Source organism: Lampris incognitus, chromosome 17 (genome assembly GCF_029633865.1).
Source record: "Lampris incognitus isolate fLamInc1 chromosome 17, fLamInc1.hap2, whole genome shotgun sequence".
Lineage (NCBI taxonomy): Eukaryota > Metazoa > Chordata > Actinopteri > Lampriformes > Lampridae > Lampris > Lampris incognitus.
The window spans coordinates 39,882,590-39,900,711 of record NC_079227.1 but is presented as its reverse complement, the minus strand read 5'-3'; the positions used below and the strand labels follow the sequence as shown (position 1 = coordinate 39,900,711).

At 46.8% G+C, this 18,122-nt stretch overlaps 1 protein-coding gene across 1 annotated transcript in view; it reads left to right on the top strand.

Moving 5' to 3' along the window:
- LOC130127220 (H-2 class II histocompatibility antigen, E-S beta chain-like) overlaps positions 1–16,569 on the top strand; it is a 33,381-nt gene extending 16,812 nt beyond the window's left edge. The window contains exons 3-6 of the mRNA XM_056296790.1: positions 15,156–15,369; positions 15,773–15,840; positions 15,947–16,060; positions 16,544–16,569. Coding sequence (XP_056152765.1) covers positions 15,156–15,369; positions 15,773–15,840; positions 15,947–16,060; positions 16,544–16,569 — 422 coding nt within the window. The remainder of the gene's footprint in view (positions 1–15,155; positions 15,370–15,772; positions 15,841–15,946; positions 16,061–16,543) is intronic.
- The last annotated feature ends 1,553 nt before the right edge of the window (positions 16,570–18,122 follow it).

Here is an 18,122-nt window from a genome sequence, read left to right as displayed (position 1 = left end):
AGTGTAGTTAAACGTTTTAATTATGATGAATGTAGTCCATAAGAAGCCTTGTGTCTGTTGACATAACACACAACATGCTTTACATGTCAGCTTGTTTAAGGCAGCAAGGAACAAACTGAGCAGTTCATCCCACTCCGTGAAGACAACCAGCAACTGTTTACTGGAGCCAGAATGAGAGACAGGCGTTGATTGGTTGTTGTTCTTTGTGTGGCTATTAATTGTTATGAATAAGTTTATTGTGCAAAACGTTAATGTTTTATAAATTAAAATATTGTTACTTTGTTATATGTGTTATCTATTCTTTTTACTATGTACAACTAAAGTACAACCATTTATAAAAGGGTTAACAAACATTTCACGGACAACAAAGGACTGAGTTTTTTCTTTTATTATAATTAATAATTAAGCGACAGTCTTAAAATGTACAATTATTCACAAATTAGGGGAACAAACTTTGCTGAGCAGGAGTCCCTGACGGTGCTGCTGGGCTGGATGGAATGCCACAAGAAAGACCCTGGTGTCTTCTGGCTGCCAGCGGGACTCATCAAGGACGGTCCCCAGAGTTTGTTTGGGGGTGCATGTTGTCTTGTACTTTATAGTACTGATATTAGTCATGAATGGACCGGAGACCAAGGCACAACGTTGACCTTTTACTAGGCATGTCTTCAAGTCCCAACACTCGCGCATGCGCGCTCATTACATATCAAAACCTGCTCACTACATCTCCCCCTTTTACACTGATACTTTCAGGATCTTTACAGAACAATTAAATCACATGTTAATAAAGCCTAATGCTGATTTTACCAACAAGGCAGGGGAACAGCTGGCACCTTAAACCTCTCTGTAAACGTGAGCATATGTAGACTGGTTAAATGAACTTCACATCTCACATCTCATATCTAGACACACATTTCACATCTCATATCTAGACACACATTTCACATCTCATATCTAGACACACATTTCACATCTCATATCTAGACACACATTTCACATCTCATATCTAGACACACATTTCACATCTCATATCTAGACACACATTTCACATCTCATATCTAGACACACATTTCACATCTCATATCATGTCCTTCAGCCTGTTGTCTTTTAAGCTCCTGGTCTTTCAACTCAAAAGCTCTCAAGTCTGGCCATGCTGGTTTGAGAGTGCGTGGACACACCAGAAGGGGTGTTTGGATGTTGCGCCCCATCAGGAGCTGTGCCGGTGATCCTCCATGGGCAAGAGGAGTTGCTCTGTACACCATAAGCGCTTTGTGAGGGTCCTCACTCTTCTGCAACAAGGATTTCACAGTCTTTACCGCACGTTCAGCTTCCCCATTGCTGTGTGGGTAACGGGGGCTACTGGTGACATGGTGAAAGTTGTAATCTTTAGCAAAATCTGCGAACTCTGCAGCAGCAAACTGCGGTCCCTTGTCTGTGACGAGTGTATCCGGCATATATAGTGGTTTTTCCCCAGAAACCGTCAATGGTAAGTGCTGAACTAATGAGGAGCGGAATATCAATACAGATGCAGGAAAAAACGTTTAATACATAGCAGTACAAGCTTGTAATGCTATGTATTATATATATATATATATATATATTAGTGGTGGGACTTGATTAAAAAAATTAATCGAATTAATTATAGGCTTTGTAATTAATTAATCGTAATTAATCGCATTTTAATCGCATATCAATATTTGACACCAGAAGCAACATTTCTCAATTCAAACAGGTCTTGCTAGATGACTAAATCAATGAATAGACACATACAGAAGTTTAAACAACAAAATCCTGTTTGTTTTGTTCAAAACAAGTTTGTTGTGTAAACACAGTACTTTCTGTAAGCCCTGATCTTCTACCACTGAAAGTGGTCTACAGTCCACAGCGATCCGTTTGGCCAGTGAGTTTGTTAATTTATCAGACGTGGACTTACTCATCTTGGCTTTGAACCCCGTCATCTGGTGGAGAGTCGGTGGGCGACTCTGCTTGGTTGTACTAGGAGCACTAGCGTTAGCGTTAGCACTAGCGTTAGCACTAGCGTTAGCGTTAGCATTAGCGTTAGCTCCGGTGTTGGTACTAGCTGCAGCGTGTTTAGCATGTAGCTGGTACCGGAGGCCTGAATAACTGCGGTGGAATGCCAACTCTTTGTTGCAGAGTCTGCACACACCAGCGCTCTTATCTGGGCTTCCATCCGACCGCTTTTTAAACGTTAATTTCCCATCCACAGGGCGAAGCAACGCGGTGTCGTCCTTGTCGTCCATCACATCTGTTGCTAGCATACTAACTTGTTAGCCTGATCTACTCCGACTTCCGCTTGACTGACGTCACTCGGTGCATCGGTATAATCCGCATGCCAGAAACGAGTGCACTGAGTAGCGTTCCATGTTGACTGGAGGGTGAAAATAAAATGCGTTAATTTTTTTTAACGCCGTTATTTTTCCTATAATTAATTATCGAACTGACGCGTTAAAGTCCCAGCCCTAATATATATATATATATTTTTTTTTTTCTATCTATCTATCTATATATAGATAGATAGATAGATAGATAGATAGATAGATAGATAGATAGATAGATATAGATATGTGTGTGTGTGTATATATAGTACATATATATATATATACACACACACACACGTGCAGGGCGAGGTGGTGCGAGGCCTTCTACGTCATAGGTAACGTTTTAAAATGAGTTTGATATGAAGATATGTGTTTCTCTATGGGAACAGATAGAAATGCTCTCTTGCACACAGGAGCCCCTGTGCACGCCGCCCGCAGCCATGGCTGTTTCCATCACAGCGTTGCATAAGCGAGGACGCTTCTCTCTTTCAGATATGACATAATGAGTCAGAACCTGTGTGACACGGAACAAGTCTGGAATCCAGCCTCAGTCTTCAGCTCTGCCGAGACCACAAACTTCCAGCAGCCAGTCCGCTGGTGGACGCAAACCTTGTTTTGTCCACCTACATGGTGTCGTCTATAGTAGGCAGAGTCGGCCACTCATCAAACACGTTTAACTCCTCTGTGCTTTGTACTGTACCATCGCTCCCTCCAGTGGACACAACATGTCATTACAGATGAGCCTGTTCAGAGTCCCAGTGTTGCTCTATCAGGAATCAGCAACAACTTATTGTCATTTCTATCACGTGCTTGCATACACAAAACGACATTTGGTTTCACCCAGCCCACAGCAGTGCAACACAAAAGATAAGAACACATACGACACCACCAAAAACATACAAAAACGGAGAGAACAAAGAAACGCACACACACAAACAGTTAACAAGACAATCCATTCAGAGCAACACAGTCCAACAATCCCACTGTCCAGAGAGCGAACGCAGCCAGGACGACTGTGGGAACTGCCGGTCTATATGGGCTAGCAGTTAGCTTAGCCTGCCCCGCTTCCACGTCCTGTCAGACCGCCCTCGGTGCTTCCTCTTCGGGTGCAGCTCCAGGCAGGGCCGCGGTCCCTGGGCCCACCGGGCAGGGCCGCGGTCCCTGGGCCCACCGGGCAGGGCCTCGGTCCCTGGGCCCACCGGGCAGGGCCTCGGTCCCTGGGCCCACCGGGCTCTCCCAGGCGACCCGGCGCCAGCTCTCCCAGCCAGACACCCTCGACACAACTCCCCGCACTCCACACCACGACATCACAGGCTCTCCCAGCCGATCCAGCGGGGGGGGGGGGGGGGGTCAGAATAAAAACTTCACACGATGACGCAAACTGACGTGGACGAGGAGGCTGCATGGTCGGTCCTGGGCGAGGCTCCCACACCACACGCTGCATGTATGCAAACATACAGCAGGTTTGGTGTTGCTATAAGAGTCTGTGTGTATGTGGAGAGGACAAGCATGTGTGTGTCTGTGTGTATGTGGAGAGGACAAGCATGTGTGTGTCAGTGTGTGTGTGGAGAAGACAAGCATGTGTGTGTCAGTGTGTATGTGGAGAGGACAAGCATGTGTGTGTCAGTGTGTATGTGGAGAGGACAAGCATGTGTGTGTCTGTGTGTATGTGGAGAGGACGAGCATGTGTGTGTCTGTGTGTATGTGGAGAAGACAAGCATGTGTGTGTCAGTGTGTGTGTGGAGAAGACAAGCATGTGTGTGTCAGTGTGTATGTGGAGAGGACAAGCATGTGTGTGTCTGTGTGTATGTGGAGAGGACAAGCATGTGTGTGTCTGTGTGTATGTGGAGAGGACAAGCATGTGTGTGTCTGTGTGTATGTGGAGAGGACAAGCATGTGTGTGTCTGTGTGTATGTGCAGAGGAGAAGCATGTGTGTGTCTGTGTGTATGTGCAGAGGAGAAGCATGTGTGTGTCTGTGTCTATGTGGAGAGGACAAGCATGTGTGTGTCTGTGTATATGTGGAGAGGACAAGCGTTTGTGTGTCTGTGTATGTGAAGAGGACAAGCATGTGTGTGTCTGTGTATATGTGGAGAGGACAAGCGTTTGTGTGTCTGTGTATGTGAAGAGGACAAGCATGTGTGTGTCTGTGTATATGTGGAGAGGACAAGCGTTTGTGTGTCTGTGTGTGTGGAGAGGACAAGCATGTGTGTGTCTGTGTATATGTGGAGAGGACAAGCATGTGTGTGTCTGTGTATATGTGGAGAGGACAAGCATGTGTGTGTCTGTGTGTACAAGAGGATAACGGACAAGACAAATCAAACAACACAACATGTGGCAAGAGAGGAAGAGAAGAACAACAGGAGGGAGAGAAGTGGACTGAGAAAAAGGGAAAACACAACAATATTTTACATTTAAACACACAACACACAACACACAATCCTCACAACACACAACACACAATCCTCACAACACACTCATCATCAGTCTTCTGCAGAACAACCTCCTGCATGTCCGCCCTACCGGTCATAAATAATCATCTCCTGCTGGGCGAGGAGAAACCCTAACATCAGATCACGAGGCATGAAGGTGTCCTGTTCATCCCTGTCTACTTTTAAGTTCAAATACTGTCCCATGGAGATTATTGTGTACTTGTTCCACTTGTGTCAGTATGCGAGCATCGAGAAACTTATTCTGCCCCACAACCACATACACACTATATGGACAAAAGTACTGGGACACCTGGCCGTCACACCTACAGGAGCTTTTGTGACCTCCCATTCTAACTCCAGAGGCACTCATATGGAGTTGGATGAGAAGTCCTGGCTCACAATCTCCGTTCTAGTTCATCCCAGAGGTGTTCGACGGGATTGAGGTCAGGGCTCTGAGTGGGCCAGTCAAGTTCTTCCACACCAAACTCACCCAACCGTGTCTTAATGGACCTTGCTCTGTGCACTGGGGCACAGTCATGCTGGGACAGAAAGGGCCCTCCCCAAACTGTTCCCACGAAGTAGGAAGCATAGAATTGTCCAACATGTCTTGGTATGCTGAAGCATTAAGATTTGCCTTCACTGGAACTAAGGGGCCTAGCCCAACCCCTGAAAAACAACCCCATACCATTACCCCTCCTCCACCAAACTGTACAGTTGGCACAATGCAGTCAGGCAGGTAACGTTCTCCTGGCATCCGCCAAACCCAGACTCGTCCATCAGACTGCCAGACAGAGAAGGGTGATTCGTCACTCCACAGAACACGTTTCCACTGCTCAAGAGTCCAGTGGCAGCGTGCTTTACACCACTCCATCCGACGCTTGGCATCGTGCTTGGTGATGTAGGGCTTGCATGCAACTGCTCAGCCATGGAAACTGTAGAGTGATGGTGTGGTCACTTTAAATTACAGGCGAGTACTTATGACGTATACAAGTGGCGACCTCAACAAGTGGGGACCTCAGTGGTAACGCAGCACGGAGGGGTGATTGAGGCAGTTGAAGGGTGTACGACTTAACCGGTCTACTGGGGAGTTTATAGGCACGTTACATGGTGTCAGAAGTCGGATAATGGCTCAAGGGCTTCTGTAGCACACTTGATAAGAATGACACTTACAAGGGCTGGTGTTTTTGTTGTTTTACTCCATCTGTCAAATAGACATTACAGAGGACACGTTTTCAGAGCATGGCTCACTATACGAACGGCAACACTCATCTGACGACTCTACCCGAATGTCCCAGAGTGCACCGCGAGAGCCAGCACTACGTCACACAGGCTAGAAGCAATTAACCTGCAGTGCCCTCCTGTGGCGAGAACCGGCTATCACAACAACACAGCAGACAATTCTCCTCTTTACTAGTAGTGAGTGGTCAATGAAGGTAAGTATATAAAATAAAAAATAGATGGGGGGCTACTAAATCCCAAGTACCCCACACTCTCCCCTCAAAAAGATAATGGCGTCCCGACATAACAAATCTACCAGTCCACATTGCATAACTTTTCATTTAAAAGATAGGTTATTACTAAGCAGGAGTCAATCTGGATACTGTACTGTAATCAGTCATAACATATAACACACATCTCCTATTAATGGTATATGTTTGCAGTAAATAATGTGCACTTGAATCCACTGCTTCCTCCGTCTTGAGGCCGGGGAGCTATAGTATCTGACTAAAAGCAAATAACTTTGTAATAGTAATATCCCTGGTGGTAACAGGTGTGTTCTAAAACACCAATGCTACAGTAACTCTATGTCTGGTGATCACAGGACAACTAAAATCACATAGCTATAACAATTGTAACATGTCAAAAGTTGTTTTGTTTTTTTTTTTAAATTTTTTCCATTTATTTATTTATACTGACTTGTCTGATTTGCTTATCTACCAGACACACTAGGCTGCCCTAGTCTGTGATAAGTAAACACTGGTGTAGGTTTTCTATTTCTCAAAGGATATGCTTTTTCTCTGGCAGGCTGCACAGCTTCCCCTGGAGGAGGCTGCAAGGCATCTTCTGGTGGAGGCTGCAAGGCATCTTCCGGGCTCTTGTCGTCATCGGGCTCATCCTCTTCTTCAGCTCCAGATGTCTCGCCATTCTCTGACACTGTCCCATTGTCCTCTGTTGTTGCAGGCTGCTCCGCAAAATCCTCTTCATCTTGACCGTCTCTTTCCTCCGGGTAGAACTCCAAGGCGTCTGGGCTCAGCTGACTCTGGATCCGCTCACTGGCTCTGACTGTTGGTCGTCCCACAATGCATCTCCAGTTATCCTCATCATCTGAGTCACTGTCCTGTTCCTGGTTCCACTGCATTTGTCTGTCTGTCTTCTTTCTCTCCCGTCTAGGTTTCACAGGTAAGTCCTCTTCTCTTGGTTCCACCGGCAGGAAGTCGCATGGCAGAAGAAGGTTCCTATGCATGATTCTGGTTCGTCCTTTTCCATTCTCCGGCTTCAGCTCATACACAGGGCTGTCGGCGTGCTTCCTCTGTGTTACTACATGCATCTGGTCCTCCCAGAATGGTCTTAATTTCCCCGGTCCTCCTTTCTCGTTCAGGTTGCGGATGAGAACTCTGCATCCGCGATACAGCTCTGTCCCGTGGGCCTTTTTGTCGTATAGTGTTTTGTTTCTGGCCCCCTCCTTCCGTGTTGTCTCTGATGCTAGGCGATAGGCGTCATTCATGCGGGCCTTCCACTTCTCTGCATATTCTTGATGGGATAGTGCCTGGTCCTTTGCTCTAAGGCCAAACATCAGGTCAATGGGAAGTCTTGGATTTCTGCCGAACAACAGATAGTAAGGTGCAAATCCGGTCGCTTCATTTCGGGTGCAGTTGTATGCATGTATCACCTTTGGGAGTGACGCTTTCCAATCCGTTTTCGCAACCGCTGGCAGGTTTCTCAGCATCGCCAGAACCGTTCTGTTGAAACGCTCGACCTGACCATTTCCTTGCGGGTGATACGGTGTTGTGTGAGAACCCCTGACTCCACTGTACTCCTGCAGCTTGGCGAAGAGCTTATTGTCAAACTCCTTCCCTTGGTCATGGTGCAGCGTCGCCGGGAAACCAAATCTCAGCACAAAGTCCCCGAATACCTTCTCTGCGGCGGTCTTGGCAGCTTTGTTTCTGCATGCATAGGCTTGAACAAAACGGGTAAAGTGGTCCATAACCACCAGTATATACTCGTACCCTCCCTTACACTTCTCTAAGTGTAAGAAGTCAATGGAGACCATCTCAAATGGGTGTGTGGTCACGATGTTGGTGAGAGGGGCTCTGGTTGGTTTGTTGGGGCGCTTGGTCTTCAGGCAGCTACACACCTGTGTGATGTAATGTTCCACATCTTTCTGCATGTGAGGCCAATAGAAACGGTCCCTCAACAGGTGCAACACCCTCTCCACGCCTAGATGGCCCAGGTCTCTGTGCAGTTCTTTATACACCAGCTCATGGAACTTTTTCGGCAGGACTAGCTGAGTTCGGATAGCTGTTTTCCGGCGCAGGATGCCACCATCATCAAGGCACAGCCGATGCTTCTCTCTCATGAGTGTCGCAACACCCCTGCTCGCACACTGTGTTTTTCCCCGAGGCCACTGATTGGAGGTTATGTACTTCAGCACCTCACCAATGACAGCATCCTCCCTCTGGGCGTCTCTCACCGTCTGACTGGGTATCTCTGCCACAGGTGATGTATGTTCCTTCTCAAACTCGGCTAGTGCTGTGGCTATGGTTACCGGACACATCCAAGGCTCAGCTCTCTCCAGCTGTACTGACAGCGCCTGGGTCACACTGTTCATGACCTCGGGGTGTACTTCTTGTGAACAGGTCTGCATGTACTGCTCCATCGGCATGCGTGAGAGGCCATCTGCGTCCCCATTGGCTCGTCCAGGCCGGTACTTGATAGAGAACTGGAAATCGGCTAACTCTGCTACCCACCTGTGGGTGGTCGCATTCAGTTTGGCTGTCGTGAGCACATAGGTGAGGGGATTATTGTCTGTGTAGACAGTGAATGATGGAGCGTGGTAGAGGTAATCTCTAAATCTCTCACATATGGCCCATTTCATCGTGAGGAACTCCAACTTCCCTGAGTGGAGATGGTAGTTCTTCTCAGGAGTTGTCAGTGTCCTAGACCCGTACGCGATGACTGCCAGCCCACCCTGTGACTGTCTTTGATACAATACTGCCCCGAGGCCCTCTCGTGACGCGTCGCAGTGAAGGATAAAGGGCTGTTCAAAGTCTGGGTAGCCCAACACTGGTGGCTGGATGAGGAATTCAATCAACTGACAGAGGACCTGTTGGTGTTCAGCTGTCCACTTAACTGGGTGAGAGGAGGGCAGATGGTCTCGGGAGCCCTTCCTCCCCTTGTCCTTTCTCTTTTGTTTGAGCTTCCCCGCTGCTGTCTTCTCTGGGGTGAGGAGGTCATAGAGAGGCCTTGCGATTCGGGAGAAGTTAGGTATGTAGGGCCGGTAATACGAGATGAATCCCAGCATCTTCCTGAGCTCTCCGATGGTCGTAGGTTCTCTCTCCTTCAGTGCCTGGACCGGGGCCACATCAGCGGGGTCCATTGTGTATCCATCCTTGGTCACAAGCCTTCCCAGGAACCTTACTTGGTTTTTGAAGAGTTCACATTTTCTTGCCGTCAGCTTGATTCCATGGCTTCTGTAGCGGTGCAGTACTCTTCTCAGGTGCTGGAGGTGTTCGTCGAATGTGGTTGAGTGGACCAGGTTGTCATCTAAATACGGCTGACAAATGTCGTCCCTCAGCCCAATCAAACATTCCTCCATGGACCTCTGGAACTCTGCTGGTGCTGAGGACAGTCCGAAGGGAATTCTCACCCATTCATATAATCCCCACGGGGTGATGAATGCAGTCAGTGGGCGGCTGGACTCCTCAAGAAACCCCTGGTGATATGCCTTCCCCTGATCCAAGACAGAAAACCAGGCACTCCCCTTCAGGCTGTCGAGCATATCCTGGATGCGTGGTATTGGATGGCGGTCTGGGATGGACCTCTTGTTCAACTCACGGTAGTCACAGCAGAGGCGGAGGCTCCCATCCTTTTTCCGCACACACACGATTGGGCTTGAGTAGGGTGATTTTGACTTAGTTATCCAGCCTCTGTTCAGTAAATCCTCGAGGTATTCCTTCACTTCTTTATGAAGAGGCTTTGGGACTGATGTGTATGTCCGCTTCACCGGTGTGGTGTCACTCAGGCGGATCTTGAGCTGGAGTGATGGAATAGTCCCCACATCATGGTCATCGCGTGCGAACACACTACTCTCCTCCCGCAGTAGCTTTCTCACCTGCAGTTGTTGTTCAGGTGTCAGGTGGTTCAGAGGGACAGGTGGGTCCCATAGATCTTCCTCCTGGTGTTCCGTCTTGACATCACCTGGCCCTTTCAGCTTTGTTGTGTCTCTAATCACAGGTCTTCGTTCTGTACCTGTTGTGGAGGTCCCTGGGATGACTGGGTTCACTGTACTAGTCCCATCCACATCCAACGGCTTCACGGCGGCAGGGTAGATGGCTCTAGTTCTTTGGGTCTGCCCCAGGGGAGTCCGTGGCGGCAGTGTGATGTCATGAGCTGTGACGTTAGTCACTGGGACAGCGATGCGTGACCAGGTTCCCTTCTGTAAACATACAATGTTTTCATCCACCTTCAGGCCCTCTGGCCACTTTGGGTTCACATTAGGCTCAAAGAGGACGTTCTGGTCTGCTTGGAGGGGCCCTGCTCTAACACCACACTTAACAGTCTTTCTTTACATGCTATGGCTCGGAACAGGAAGTTCTGTGGTGACTCCTGACTGTCCTGTGTGATGTTGATTAGTCGGTGATATAGGTCCACAGAGCTATCCTCTTTGAAATGGCCTTTCAGAATGGTCCTCAGCTGAGGGAGGGTGAGTTCAGTTTTGATCTCTAACAAGTCACGGAGAGTCAGCCCAGGGCTGATGGCTCGGATTACAGCCTCTATTATCTCCAACTCGCTGTGGCCTTTTCTCACCCCCATATCAATCTGATGCATAAGATGTATATAAGACAACTTGTCTATCTGCCCCCGTTCTCCTATTTGGCCATTTATCTTAAAGTCTCTGCGTATGGTCACTTCAGGGGGTTGGATTACTGACGGGATTGGGTTTGAAGGTTGACTAGGTCTACTGGGTTCTTTAAGACTTAGTTTCTCACTGAGGCGTGATATCTCTTCCTCAAGCGCTTTTGTGGATGCAGTAAAGCTGGACTGTAAGGCCTGATATTGTTCATGTAAGCTTGCCAATTCAGCAGCATCCTTGTTAGTACTGTCTGCACCTGCACCAGTATGTGACTCCGCCCCTCTCTGCTTCATTTCACTAGAGAGGTCCACTAGTCTGGACAGAAACTGACGTGCTACCTCTTCATCCTCCTTCTCAATTGCTTCATCCACAGTTTCACTAATAAGTCTGATCAGCGCATGCCTCTTTGTCTGGTTTTCAGTGGGGACTTTAGCAATAACACACACCTCTTTTAACTGGTCCAGCCCTAACTGCAGGAGGGTCTCACTCAGCCTGTCTTGCAGTTGCTCAAGCTCCAGTTCCATTGTTGGTCACGTGTTCTCACTCCGCTCCCCACTTCTTCTCCTGACAATGGTGGCAATGGCGCTGATCCCGTTTTTCGGCACCAATATTTGTAGCACACTTGATAAGAATGACACTTACAAGGGCTGGTGTTTTTGTTGTTTTACTCCATCTGTCAAATAGACATTACAGAGGACACGTTTTCAGAGCATGGCTCACTATACGAACGGCAACACTCATCTCCAATTTATACACAATAAGAGCACCAAATATATTCTTCCATAAATTCACATTAGTCTAGCCTACCGCTAGCAAAGCTAAACAGTATATAACGTTACGGAACATGGGGGGATCAAAATAGCAACACACATAGGCCTACCTTCATATTTACACAGTGTGGAGACACTAAACATAGTAAAGGGAGACTAATCACACATACAGACAATGTCAAAGCCAAGCTACAGAACAATGGGTTCAGACCGCGGGAGCTATGGCTATGCTAACGTTAGCAACTCGCTAGCAATCTAGCTAACGTTAGCCAGTGATATGACGTTATCAAAATAAATATGAAAGTCCCTTCGTGGGTATTTCTAATAGGCATCCATATCCCACCTACACATCATATTTAATCACCATCCTAATTCCATATGTCTAACTAGTCTGCTTACCTGTCAAATAGACATTACAGAGGACACGTTTTCAGAGCATGGCTCACTATACGAACGGCCACACTCATCTGACGACTCTACCCGAATGTCCCAGAGTGCACCGCGAGAGCCAGCACTACGTCACACAGGCTAGAAGCAATTAACCTGCAGTGCCCTCCTGTGGCGAGAACCGGCTATCACAACAACACAGCAGACAATTCTCCTTTTACTAGTAGTGAGTGGTCAATGAAGGTAAGTATATGAAATAAAAAATAGATGGGGGGCTACTAAATCCCAAGTACCCCACAATTGTACACTGTACAGGCATATATTGTACATTGGTGTGGATGCATGTTTTGCCCGATTAGAATGACCTTTGACCCACTTCATATGTTCATTCTCCAGAATGTCTGTGGCGATGTTGGTAGCAATTGAATGGATCTGTGCAGAAATGTTTATGTTTTATGATTTTTCATATTTTGAAAAATATAGAGTGACGGACTTCTGAATTGACCATATGTTGCAGTGCAGCAAAGTGTTAGCATCACTTACTGGATCTGCTCACAACATCTCAGCTCTGTAGGATGTGCAGGGGATTTGGGGGACAATTTGGGGCATTTTTGAAATTTTGCAAATGAAATTTACATTTTTGTCATAAACCACGCCCACTTTTTTCAATCATGACTAAATTGCACGTATCAACTCCAGTGTGATCCTAGATTGTGCACTCCAAATTTCATCCAAATCCATCGTGCCAATTATGAGATATAATCTTCTTCAATTTATATCGCCCCCTACTGGACAAATGAAACGCTCTTCATGGGTTAGGATCTTTTGACAATACGTGACATATGTCTAAAATTTCAAGTTGATATGTCAATGCATTGATGAGTTATGGCACCGTCATGGAAAATCACCGTTTTTCAGTCAAGGTTCATTGATCTGTCAAATCAAAACCGAGCAACGGATCAAAATTCTTTCGACAACTTCTTGCCTTGAGTGACTGTAGATGATGTGTGCCACGTTACGTGTAAATCGATCGCACGGCCTAGGAGGAGTTCGAACAAGTAGTTTTGGCTATTTTCGCAAATTTGCGAAATGAAATTACAGCAGGAATGGGCGTGGCCTATACCACGTGATTCAGTTGTGCTCAGTGAATCTGTGCATGTAAAGGTTTTGCACGTCCGATGTACGGTTTGGGAGTTACACGCCAAAACGCGTTGACCTTCAAAATAGCGCCACTAACTGGTTGACATGTGTCATTTTTTGGATCTCGGGTAAGTGCGAAGTTCTGTACCAGGCCTCCAAAGGGTTTTGTAGAATCTGTTAGGGTGTAGGCTGCAGTACCACTTTTACCAACGGAAAAATAAAATAAAATAAGAATAAAAATCTGAGCAAAAACAATAGGGGTCCCCAGCCCCTGGGGCTTGGACCCCTAATAAATGGTAACAACATAACACAAACAAAGAACAGACACACAACAAAACAGAAGGGGAGTACACGTGTACACATGTAAAGTAACAGACGGCTGTCAGGACACAAGTGTGGTAGTAGGTCAGCAGCTCGTTACTTGTGTTGTTGTTTCAAGGCTGAGAGGTTTAAGGAAAGACTCACTTCTTGGAGACAAGCAGGGATCTTAGGTAGTGACAACTCCTGTTTGTGAGTACACATGTTGCATCTACAGTAACACAATTAATCGGGTGTTGAAGAGCACATCTTCTGGATGAAGACAGCAGCAGATCACGTGTCTCATGTTAAAGGAGGGACAGAGTCACGAGACTCCACACCAGTCCAACACTTATGGGACATTTCACCATCACACAACAAGTGTGAGCATGTTTGTGTGTTGTGTTACCAGAATCAAAGGAATCTAGAACTTCCAGACCTCCTTCTGCTTCACTGCTGGACAGGACACATGTTTTAAGCTGGTGTGGTTTATTCTTCCAAATGACATTTAAGAAAGTTCTATTTGCTTCTGTGGCGGTAGAACCATAAACCAATGGAGACACAGATGGACCCACAAAGCGAGACAGGCCCTCTGCTTTGGAGAGGAGAACTCCTCCTAAAGTAGAGAAACCCCTTCCAAGACCAATCCTGAAGACAGACTTGGTCTTTTTAATCTGTTGGAGAAATGGAGATGTTGTCTAGCTGTAAGATGTGTAGTTGTATATATTCCCAAATACTTAACGGACTCTTTTACAGGATGTTTCCAACTACACAATCGCTACAATCACGCACAGACAACATTCCACATGTGCACACATTTAGTCGCAGGTCCGAGGCCCTGGAACACTGGTTACCTGAGGTAACAGAGTTCCTCACGTGCTTCTTGTCCTTCAAAACAAAGTGGTGTCGTCTGCCAGTTGTGAGATTTTTAACTCTCCACCAAAACCCGACATTCCTTCCAAACGTCCATCATTCACGATATTAACTGATAAGAATTCAGCCCCTCAAATAAATAAGGGAGGAGGAACAGGGCAGCCTTGGCGGAGCCCTCCGTTCATCTGGACTCTTTTACAGCTGTTAAAGTTCATCATAACAGAACTATTCATATCTTTGTAAAACAGATTGACAATGCCAACAAAGTTATTCCCAAAGCCCAACGCCTCGACGGACTGTAACAGAACCGTGAGTTCAATCGCGACAAAGGCCTCATAGAAGTCTAGGAACAAAATAAGTGCTTGAGAATTTACTGCATCTGCATAATCCAGCAGATCTAGGATGAGTCTCATGTTACAGTAACGTGCCGGGTTTTCATGAGTCCTGTTTGAGGTCCGGCTATAACAGAGTCTAGTCCTCAATGCGGAGGGCTGGACTGAGGCGACTCACCGCAGAAGAGCCGTTTAACATGCTTTATTCCAGCTCTGCTAGGCACTGCCGTAAATCAGTTTATGGTAACTCCTCTGGGGGCCGCTGTCGTAATAATGTAAACTAACCTACGACCCATCAGTACAACCGCCAAGGTTGGACTACCCCGGGATTCCAACCGACGACCTTTCTGCTGTGAGGCGACTACGCTGACCACTGCGCCACCATGTGGCCCCAAACATTATATACTATCAGGATTAGCAACTCTACACATTTGACGTTGATTCAAAAAGCTAATTTCAAGCCCTGATGATGATGATGATGACGATAATAATAATAATAATAATTATTCTTTACCAGCTGAGCCCAGCGTGAGACTGACTTCAGTGACGCCCCATAGTGGCCGACATCCGGCCATGCTGATGTGCAGTGTCTACAACTTCTACCCCAAATACATCAGTGTCACCTGGCTGAGAGACGGACAGCCGGTGACCTCTGACGTCACTTCCACCGATGAGCTGGCAAATGGTGATTGGTACTACCAGATCCACTCTCACCTGGAGTACACGCCCAGGTCAGAACACTTAGACTCAATACCGAATGGACCGGTCCAAATACATACACAACACTTTAACACTACACACTCACGCACACACAATGAATGGAAAACAAAGCACAAAGGGATGGTTTAAGGTGGAACGTGTCCCCTCAGTGTCTGCTCTGTAGACACCAGCTGTATGTTTAAGGTGGGATGCGTGGCTCTTTACAGGTGAGATCCCAGATGGACGACAGAGTATTTATTGTGTATTAATACCGTGTTTTAAACTGGGCTGATGTTTAGTATCAGACTCGACTAGTTTCTGTGCAGACAGACAGGAAAGTACAAACTTACCTCATCCAATCACATCACGTCTTATTTATTGTTCATATGTTGTTTATTTCCTGTGTTTTCTTCTTCTTCACTTATTTCATCTCAGGTCTGGAGAGAAGATCACCTGCATGGTGGAACACGCCAGTTTCCCCTCTCCTAAGAAAGTGGACTGGAGTGAGTATCTATGTGTGTCTCTGTCCATGGATAGGTGATGGAAGACAGAGAGACAGGTCAACATGCAGATGTGTCTATAGATAGAGACATGTGTCTGTTTCTCCAGATCCCTCCATGTCACAATCAGACAGAAACAAGATCGCCATCGGAGCGTCAGGTCTGCTTCTGGGTTTGATTTTGTCTTTGGCAGGTCTGATCTACTACAAGAGGAAGGCCAGAGGTCAGTAACACTAGATCAGTCCAGACCAGGTTTACACTGGTTCACATCAGTCCACATATACACACTACACTATAATACCACTACATATACACAGTACACTATAACACCACTACATATACACAGTACACTACATCACTACATTATAATACAAACACATATAAACAGTACACTCTATATCACTACACTATATCAGTACATATAGACCATACACTATACATAGACAGTACACTATACATATCAGTACTTATAGACAGTACACTGTACATATTAGTACATATAGACAGTGCACTATACATATAGACAGTATACTATACATATCAGTACACATGTACAGTACACTGTACACATTGGTACTTATAGATAGTTGAAGAAACAATAGTTAAGTTGGGTGTCATCAGTACTTGAAGTTGGCCAGACTTGTTTGGTTGTATTTCAGTCTCTTCACTCTTCACCACTTTTCTTATCGTTGGTCTTTTTTAACAGGGCGTGTTCTGGTTCCAACCAGCTGAAGCAGGAAGTGACGCTTCTTCCTCGTTGGTTTTTCTGGTGGCAGTTCACTGTGTTGCTTTCACCTGAAGGTTTTCTCCCAGATTGTCAGTGCTGCCCCCTGCTGGATATCATTACCTCCTGCTCGTATTCTTACTAATGCTCTACAGATTCTGATGTGACCGAATGCTTCACCTCCTGTAACACAACTTTGTATCAAAATCAACCGACAACATTCCCCTGACCTATATTACAGGGAAATCATTTTAATGCTCCTTTTTAAATCACCAGTCGTCTGTTGCCGTTTCTCCAATTCAAATTGTTCTTTCTAAAATAAACCACCGCAAACATTCTGTTGTGTTTTGTTTTAGCTTCAGTGAACATGTGGCTTTTTGGTTTTTTAGGAAAGGTCAGAGCTCAAATTCAGATTCATATTTCTGTTTTTCAACATTAATGGTTTCCAATGTACGTCACCAACATACTAAGTGTCATGCTAGTAGCAGGAATTGAGGACCAGGATGCAGACAGCGGAGACAGACTGGGCTAGAACAATGTTCTAATAAGGCAAGCAGACTTACAAAACAGCAACGTAGAATCAGGCAGCAAGGAAGACTTGAGATGAGAGGTGCAGCATCCAGCTACCAAAGGTTAAACACAACCATCCGACAAAGAGTCGGGGCGACCCAGGGGAATATACCTGCTGGGCAGCCAATCAGGTAAACGGGGGTCAGGTGAGCAGGAACAGAAATGCTAGTCAGGGAATGGGGAGCTTTGATGACCCAGACCACACAACCATGACAGGACCCCCCCCCCTCCAGACATCCCAAACAAACGGAGCAGGAGCCCCAAGCAGGGTGGGCGGAGGGGGTCTGGGGTAGGGCTTCAGGACCAAGTGATCTGGGAGTGGATGAATAGGGCCAGAGATCTTAGGCAGATGGCCCAAGGGCCTGACCGATGGACACTACTGATCTGGAGGACGACCAGAATGCAGGACTGAAGGGAGCAGCCCCGGCGGATGGACAGGTGGATGACCTGGAGGCCTGTGATGTGGATTGGTCAGCTGCTCGGGAGCTCGGCAGCATAGGCAGGACCACCGCTAGGGAGATCGGCGACATAGACAGGGCACTAGAAGAGGCGGACTATGGCTCAAGAACAGACTGGGCGTCGGCAGGGAGAGGCCGACCACTCTGGAACCGGAAGGGTCTCCATAGCGTGGTGCTGGGTAGTGGAGACGCTGTAGTACTGTGCATCAGAGACACCATAGCGCCGGGTAGCAGAGACTCTGGGGAAACATGGAAGGCCGAGATGCCGGACTTGGGAGGATCAGGAACCAGGTCACCATCGTACCACCACCTGAAAAAGGCCGTTTCCTGGGGAAACTCAGGGTCCCTCCTCCAGATGGCCACGAGGAGTTTAAAGAAGCCTAGCTCCTCTTTCAGGAAGGTGTCACTTGACAAACCGAAATCCTCCCCAACTAAACGGCAAGCTGAGGAGATCTGCTGGGTCCATATTTGGTCAGATCGTACTGTCTTGCCGGGAGTAGGAATTGAGAACCCAAATGCAGACAGCGAAGACA